The 9151-nt window shown below is 35.7% G+C and overlaps 1 protein-coding gene across 1 annotated transcript in view; it reads left to right on the top strand.

The window, feature by feature from the left end:
* The first annotated feature begins 3897 nt into the window (after window positions 1-3897).
* LOC134372404 (NACHT, LRR and PYD domains-containing protein 9-like) overlaps window positions 3898-9151 on the top strand; it is a 56638-nt gene continuing 51384 nt past the window's right edge. The window contains exon 1 of the mRNA XM_063089923.1: window positions 3898-4177. Within this exon, the coding sequence (XP_062945993.1) occupies window positions 3898-4177 (280 nt within the window). The remainder of the gene's footprint in view (window positions 4178-9151) is intronic.

The following is a 9151-nucleotide window of genomic DNA, read 5'->3' as shown; positions in this document are numbered from 1 at the left end:
CCTTCTATTTTAGACATTAATCCTTGATCAGATATGTGTTTTGCAAATATTTTATTTCATTCTGTGGGTTGCCTTTTTACTCTTTTGATATTGTATTCTGATGCACAAAATTTAAAAATTTATATGAAGTCCAATTTGTCTTTTTGTTGGTGGTGCTTATGCCTTGTTGTCATATTCAAGAAATTATTGTGAAATCCAGTGTCTTAAAGCTTTTTCCCTATGTTTTCTTCAAAGAATTTTGTAGCTTGTCTTATGCTTAGCTTTGATCTATTTTGAGTTAATTTTTGTACAGTGTTAAAGTAGGGGTCCGATTTTATTTTTGCATGTGGCTATAAATGGCCTGTAATCTTTTGCTTATAGTTTGTAATTATCTGAGAGGTATTTTAGTCTAGATTGTGATTGCACATTTGTCATTAACTTCTTGCATGTGAAACAGTGTTGCCAGCTGCATATGATTTCATTAATTCTATAGCTTGGAGGACCAAACCTTGTGCCAAAGTCCTACTTAGTCCATTTACCACTTTCTGGCTTGAGTGATTTTTAATGTTTATGTTTTATGCTTTGTTAGGTTACAACTTTCCAGATTTATTATTTCTCTATTTTACTTTTCTGTGTATGTTCTAGAATTCTCTTGTGAACAAAATATGGCAGAATTTTTATTGTCCCAGTGTGAGTCCATATTTTAATTACTTTATTTCATTCACATGTGTTGAGATTATAATTACATTTGTCATTAGTTTTGCCACCTGTGTTATTTTGCCTAGCATCTATTCATGCTTTATATCCTGCCTTTGGTTGGATTGTAATGATTATCTGGGTGACTTCTAATGGGGAAGAAGTTGAATGCTGTTTCTGTTCTTATAGTTGTCACTCTTCAAATATTAACCTGTAGTAAACCTAACCTTTTCCTTATACTGTACTAAGAAAGCATATCTTCCTCAAACAAGACGAAAAACCAAATTCTGCTTTGATGTTTCTCTTCCCCCTGTTTATTCTCATCTCCCAAAATGATTATCTTAAATTTTAACTTCACTCTATTTTTTTTTTCGAAATTGGATTAGACTATACAACGTATAGACAGAGTTATAGAGCACAGAAATTCTTACAAGATGCTGGTGGGAATGGAAATTAGTATATTCACAAGGAAGAGCAGGGCATCGTATCGTAAACACGGTGATACAGACGTGTTATGACCTACAATTATAAACCTAGAGAAATGTATGCTTAAATGCACCAAGCTACATGTGAAAGATAGTTTATACAGGCATCTTTTATGTTAGACAAAAACAAAAGCACATACACATCAGTTAACTGTATCATTAAAAAAACTGTGACATATTAACAGTGAAATATGATGTACCAATGCAAATGAATCCGAAACATGAACCAATCTTATAAATAAAATGCTTACCAACTGAGGCGAGATAGAAAAGACTATCATTCTATTTATTAAAAATTGTGTGACATTGACTTATATAGTTTCGAATGCATATCTAAGTTGTAAAATTATATGGCAAAACTCACAAAATAAGTATCAATGTAGTGATAATCTCTTGGAAGAAGGATATTGCTATGAGGCAAGGGCACATGGATTGTGATTTTTTGTTTCTTGGTTTAGAACTGGTTACGTTAGATTTACTTTAAATTCAACAAAGTATGCATGTGTTTCATGTTATTAATTTATAATGCTTTATAACTGCAATTAAAGCGACTCTAATCATTTTCAGTCTTTTGTTTCCCATGTTTGTATTTCATGTGAAATTTTTAATTTTTTGAGAATATGATTTGCAGATGGGAAACAGTGAATATTTTTATGTCTGAAATGGTTTTATGCTTTCCTTGTGCTAGAATGGACGATGCCATTTGGTATAGAAACCCAGGTCAATATTTACTGTAAATTCTTTGATTTTTCTTTGCACTGTCAATTTATATTCAGTGTCGCCCATCAACATTTTCACAAATTGATTCCCAACCTCTTGTAGACAAAGACTGACAGTAAATGCATTATACGGTGATGTGTGCTATAGCAATTATTAAATAATTTGAATATCATCCCTCTTTTTAATAAACTATTTACATTTCTGGGAGTCTAGACCTGCAGTGTCTATATGGTGGCCACTAGTCACATGTGGTTATTTAGCACTTACAATGTGGCTAGTGAGACTGAGGAATGGAGTTTTTAATGTTGGTTAATACAAATTTAAATTTAAAACCTAAAAATTAATATATAAATTCACACACACACACACACACACACACACACACACACACACACACACACACACACCGGGGGGGGGGGAAGAAGATATAACAACCACAATTACTTGAAGTTGATACGACAAGCAAACAGAAAGGACATTGTTGGGGGGGACGGGGGGAGGGAGAAGGGAGGGAGGTTTTGGTGATGGGGAGCAATGATCAGCCACAATGTATATCGACAAAATAAAACTTAAAAAAAATAAAAGAAAAATTAAAAAATTAAAAAAAAAAAATTTAAAACCAGCCCTTGATTCACTTACTGAAAAGCGTATGTAAGTATAAATAACTGGTGTATGAGAATTTAAACAACTACGTATTTTATAATATCTAAACAGATATGAAGAATTCCAATGAGAATTATCTTCCAAATTTGATTTTCTGTAATCGCAAAATACACCCAGAATTATGGTGATTTGTCATAAACACACATAAAATACTTAATTTTTTTAAAAATATGGCTTATGTGTTGAATTGACATTTTAAATATACTGATTTAAATAATATATTATGAAAACATATTTCTTCTGTTTAAATTCTTTTTTAATGTGACTACTCAAGTTTAAAATTACAAACATGACTCACATTATATTGCAACTAGACAGCACTCAACTAGACTCCAGATTTTTCTTCTTTATCTTTGAAATGATAAAAGTTAAATATGACTTGATTTTTTTTCTCTCATATCTCAACACTTGGCAAGGCCTTTTACACTGAAGAGGAAGATCTCTTTTTTTTTTAGATCTTCTTTCTTTTATAAATTCTTTCCTTCTACTCTGTTCTTTCTGGAAATTCAATAAGCTGAATGTTGGGATTTCTGGAGCTATTAACACAATATAATTTGTATCCTTCCTATTTGTCTGTATACACAGAATGTGCTGTTTGAAAATGTGTCTCCTTGACCCATCACTGAAATGATTGTCCAGTGCTCACTCTTTCTGTCCAAGACCATATTATCTAAGTTAGAGTGCCCTTGGATTAGTCTCTTGCTGCTTTCATTTTGAAATTTGAACTCTTTCCAGTCACAGCTCTCTGCCTTCTATCTTTCAGGAATTCACTAAAAACTTCATGCACTGAATAACACCTTCAGGTTTGGGGAAGTTAAAAAAAAAAAAAGTATTTATTACTTAGTCAAGCTAAATCAGAAACCGTTCTCCTTCAAGGAATGTTCAGTATCGCATGGTCTTTTGAAGTTTAAATAGAAGTTCCCACAATGACACAAAGTCAATATTCATCTTTTTTCTTAGTGTTCCTGGAGATAAACAGTGGAGGGCACAAGCATAAAAATGTCCTAACCTTTCTTTTCTTGGCTCCACTGATGAACCTCAAAGTTCTATTATGGTTTTAGCTAGTTACAATTCTCCCTGACAAGTGATATAGCATAAACAACATTTTTAGTTGCTAGCTCTGAATTCACATGCATTATTGTGGAAAGTTGAGGAAGGAAGAAGCTTCTTCCCCAGATAAAACTAGCCATATATGTTTCAAGCAAGAAATGTTATCATAATAACTTGGAGCCACATTATGCTGCTGAGTCTTAACTCTGTATTCATGTTATTCTTCCCCAGGTATTGCTTATTCCTTGTTTTTGAAGATTTTTTTTTCCTGTGGAGAACTCTGAGCTCACACTCCTGGGACACGATGGCCGAATCATTTTTTTCAGACTTTGGCTTGTTGTGGTACCTGGAGGAGCTCAGAAAGGAAGAGTTCTGGAAATTTAAGGAGCTCCTCAAGCAAGAACCTCTGAAATTCGGACTCAAGCCAATCCCCTGGACTGAGCTAAAGAAGGCTTCAAAACAAGATCTCGCAAAGCTGTTGGAAATGCATTACCCAGGAAAACAGGCATGGGATGTGACACTGAGCCTATTTCTACAGATCAACCGGAGAGATCTCTGGACCAAGGCTCAGGAAGAGATTGGAAGTCAGTACAGCATGGAGTGGGAGGAAACCGGGGAAAAAGGTTGGTTTGCGAAGAGCTTCTAATCATGAAGGTGATATCATTGGCGAGTGACTGGCGACCTTCTCCATGAGTTGAGAATGTGTTGTGGGTCAATGTGAGCCTTTGGGGTAATAGAGTTGAAAGCCAGCACTGGTCATACATGGGCCAGCAGTGAACTGGGGGTGGATTGTGTCCTGGTACACATTGTTCATCTAAGGGGTGTCTCACTATTTTTCTTGTTTGCCCATTTTTACATGCTATTCTCCCATTAATTTTATACATTAGTGGGCGTAGACTTTCTGTCCTAAGTAAACTGGGACCCATATGGATTATAATAGTCTTAAAAATATCACAGTTCATAAGTAGCAAAACCAAGACAAGACTCTTGTTTATAGGTTCCTGGATTAGTGGTTAGGGTTATCAATTGGTGACAGTTTCTAAGCAGCGAATGTATTGTCAGCTTACCACATTCCTATAGACTTGGTCTTTAAGGAACTAATAAGCCCAAATGAATTTAGAAAGTTTATTACTCACAGAACAGGCAGCATGAGATTCATCCTTCTATCAGTAGTCCTTGTCTCCTAGGCCTCATGGGGTGCTATGGAGGTAGGCTCAGGTGAACACTGTTCATACAGTGGATATGTGTCATAGCTGAGGAACCCAGCGATAGAGAAATCCTGATCTTATGTAGCAGATGATGACAAGCCTGACGCTCCTCTTTGGCTTTATTACCTGGGATGTCTCTAGGCAGTGGAGAAAGACTCTCGCTTTATTAACTTGGAATGTCTCCAGACAGAGACATCTCTAAATCTCCAGAGAAAATCATTGTTTTTATAAACACATCTTCCTCTGTTTGAGAGAAACTGTCTTTACATTCCAAGGCTGTGTTCTATTTATACATTCTTGGACATAACTATTGATGCTCCTTGCTCAGAAGATAGGCCAGACTTGCCAGAATTACCTTTCAACAAGTTTGGAGCTCGGTGCCTGTTTTGAATCCAAGTCATGCCAACTACCATCTAGTGAGCTTTAGCTAGTTGCTCAACTTCACTATGTCTCAGTCCCCTTAATTATAAAATGAGGATAATGATATTACCTGTGTAAAATGGGTATAATGATGATACCAATCTCTTGGCAAGGATTAAATAGGTATGTAAAACATTGAGAACAGTGCCTGACAAACACTGATGGAAGCTTAGATTTTGTTCCCTTTAGGCATCTATTCTAGAACTCTCAGAGGATTCTAGCATCAAGCTGGATTATCGAGCTAGAGCCATTTTTCTGGAGCATCTGTCATCCACAGATGCCTCCTTGGCCTTGATAATCTGGAAATTTTCTTGGTATGGTTCCTCCTTCTAATATACCACTGGTTTTCAATCAGGGATAATTTTTCCTTCCACCAGACAGTAGACAATGTCTGCAGACAGTTTTAGTTTTCATAACTAAGAGAGGTAACTTCTGAGTGCAGGCAAGGGATGCTTATAATGCCATGGTTTAAAAATCCTGCTATATTCATATATGTATGTCAGAAATGCTGCATAGACCCTTGGGCCAGATGAGTTTAACTCAGTAATACTAGGAGTATCTACTATCTGCCATGCACTGTAATAAGTTCTGATGTCTAGGTGGCCCAGAAGCCTACTTTGTAGTTGAGTAAAGCTTGCCAGACATGTGAATGACACTCCTTTAAAAAAAAAATCACTTAAGTGCAAACATTTAGTAAAATAATACTTAATCAAGAAAGAGTGTAGTTGCATTGCTCTGTATGGCAAAGCAACCAGAAGTCACATCAGCACCAGATTTCTGAAGCACGGCAGACCTGAGTCTGCCAAATTCCACGTAGGAACACTGCTCAGCTGAGAGCAGCCTTTACTAGCTGGGTTTTCCCACGTCTGGGGAATTGACCATTGTCAGCACTACCCTCCTTTGTTTCTGGTTGCTGCGTAACGTCATGCGACCGGGCTGCTAGCTGAAGTCAAGTTACTATTCTGTTGTCAATTATTATCCATGCTTACAGGAAATAAAATACTCAAGAGAACATTACCTGCTCAACATCTCTATTTCCTTGACATCCCTTAGAGTGGAGGCTGCAGTGCAGCCTGCAGAATGAGGAGTAGAGTGAGTGGTAGGAGGGAGGACTGTCAGGATGGGCTCCTATTAGGTGGATAAAATTCTAGAAAATAAATAGTGAGGCAGAATGGGAATCCTGGGCAGGTGAAATAATTGTTATTGATATTTAAGGCATTAAGCAAAGGCATAGAGTAAAGATTCAGTTTTACTGCATTGGGATCAGAGAGGGTTGTTCGTAATACTTTTACTCCATGGAACTTACTGATGTTATCTTTTTTTTTTTTTTTTTTTTTTTGTCTTTTTCGTGACCAGCACTCAGCCAGCGAGTGCACCGGCCATTCCTATATAGGATCCGAACCCGCGGCCGGAGCGTCGCTGTGCTCCCAGCGCCACACTCTCCCGAGTGCGCCTCGGGCTCGGCCCCTGATGTTATCTTTGTACCATAATACATCAACTTCTGAAAATTCCATGTGTACGTGTGAAGAAGGCATATTCTTTGTCAGTGTGCTGTATTCAATTTATATCTAAAAGACCTACCTTATAAATCTTGTACTTTAGATCTTTTACGTTCTTTTTGTTCACTTGATCTGTCTCATATTGAATGCTGCAATCTAATATTACTGTGCTTCTTTCTATTTCACCTTGAATCTCTTGTGGGTTTTGTGTTATTTATTGCATAGATATTTGTAGTTTTTACAGCCTCATTGTAGAATGTGGCTTTTAACATTATAAAGTGCCCATTTATTTTATTTAATGCTTTTTGTTTTAAGTCTACTTCATCTGATACAGTACTGTAACCCCTGGTGGGTTATGTGGAAGGGGGCGAGAGCTGCTAATGTTTCTGTGCATTCCTTTACAGCTCTTAATTCATAAAATTTTATGCATTAATTAGTGAATAGAGAAATGAAAAAACATATTTGTGGGCATAAGATAGTACTGTATAATTAACTGACATATTGCTTTATATTATCTGCATGTAAAAATCTTTCTGCCACTGCATTTTTCAGTCACAATGACCGCATGTTATTCCAGTGTGTACATTTACCTAATTTATTCAATCATTTTCTGTTTCATGTTCTTTTGGATTATGGCTAGTTTCAGTAATTATAATGAAGAGGTGAACTTTGATCATATATTATAAGGAGCACTTTGCATTTTTTATTTTTAATTTTATTTTTTAGTTAATACATATCGTTTGTACATATTTATGAGGTAGACCATTATATTTCAATACGTATATACAACGTGTGATCAAATCAAGGCAATTAGCATTTTTATCACAAAAAATGTATTTTTGATGTGAACATTTGAGCTTCTCTCTTCTAGCCATTGGATAACATACAATAAATTATAGATGCCTATCACTGCTGTACACCACTAGAACTTATTTTTCGTATCTAGCTGTAATTTTGTGTCCATGAACTAACCCCTCCTTGTCTTCCCTCTCCCTTCCCCTTCCCAGACTCTAGTAACTATATAATTCTAATCTCTACCTCTAAAAACTCACACATATGAGTCAAGTTATTCTTAACTCCCACATATGAGTGAGAACACGTGGTATTTATCTTTCTGTGCCTGCCTTTCTTGCTTTAATGTCTTTCAGGCTCAACCATGTTGTCACCGATGACAGGATTTCATTCTTTTTTCATTGCTGAGTAGTTTTCCCTGTGTATATATGCCATATTTTCTTTACCCATTCTTGGCCATGGTCAGTAGTGCTGCGATAAACATGGGGGTGCAGATATCTCTTCAGTATACTGACTTTCTTTCCTTTGGATAAATACCCAGTAGTGATGTTGCTGAATGATATGATAGTTTTATACTTAGTTTTTTGAGAAGCCCCCATACTGTTTTTCATAATGGCTGTACTAATTTACATTCCCACCAACAGTGTGTAAAGTTTCTTTCTCTCTGCATCCTCGCCAGCATTTGTTATTTTGTCTTTTTGATAATAGCCATTCTAACTGGAATGAGATGATATCTCATTGTGGTTCTGGTTTGCATTTCCCTAATGATTAATGATGTGGAGCATTTTTTCATAAACCTGTTGGCTATTTATGTCTTCTTTAGAGAAATGTCTATTCAGCTCATCTTATTTTTTAATAAAATTATTTTTGTCATTAAGTTCTTTTTATATTCTGAAAAGTAATCCTTTGTCCAATGAATAGTTTTCAAATATTTTCCCCAAATTTGCTGGCTGCCTTTTAGCTCTATTTTATTTTATATATATACACACTTTTTTTTTTGCTGTGCAGAAGCTTTTTAGTTTTACATAATCCCATATGTCTATTTTTGCTTTTGTTGACAGTGCACTAGAAGTCTTAATAAAATTGTTACTCAGACAAAAGTCTTGGGGTATTTCCCCTATATTTTCTTGTAGTTTTAGGGTTTCAGGTCTTCTATGTAAGTCTTTAATCCATTTTCAGTTGATTTTGATATATTGTGAGAAGTCTAGTTTATTTCTTTTGCAAATGGATATTCAGTTTTCCCAGCACCAGTTATTAAAGAGGCTGTCCTTTCCCCAATTTATGTTCTTGATAACTTTGTCAAAAATCAGTTCGTTGTCAATATGTAGTTTAAATTCTGAGTTCTCAATTTTGTTCCATCAGTTCATGTGTTCCATTGGTTCATATGCCAGAACAATGCTGTTTTGATTATTATAGCCTAGCAATATAGTTTGAAGTCAGGTAGTGCAATGCTTCCAGCTTTGTGCTTTTTGCTCAAGATTGCTTGGGCTATTCGTGGTCTCTTTGTGTTCCATATAAATTTTAGAATTTTTTTTTCTGTTTCTGTGAAGTATGTCATTGGTGTTAAGGATTGCATTGAATCTGTAGATTGTTTTGGGTAGTATGGTCATTTTGACAATATTCTTCCTATTCATGAATA

The sequence above is a fragment of the Cynocephalus volans genome, chromosome 3, assembly GCF_027409185.1.
Source record: "Cynocephalus volans isolate mCynVol1 chromosome 3, mCynVol1.pri, whole genome shotgun sequence".
In the NCBI taxonomy this organism is placed as follows: Eukaryota; Metazoa; Chordata; class Mammalia; order Dermoptera; family Cynocephalidae; genus Cynocephalus; species Cynocephalus volans.
This window is presented reverse-complemented; position numbering and strand designations above follow the sequence as displayed.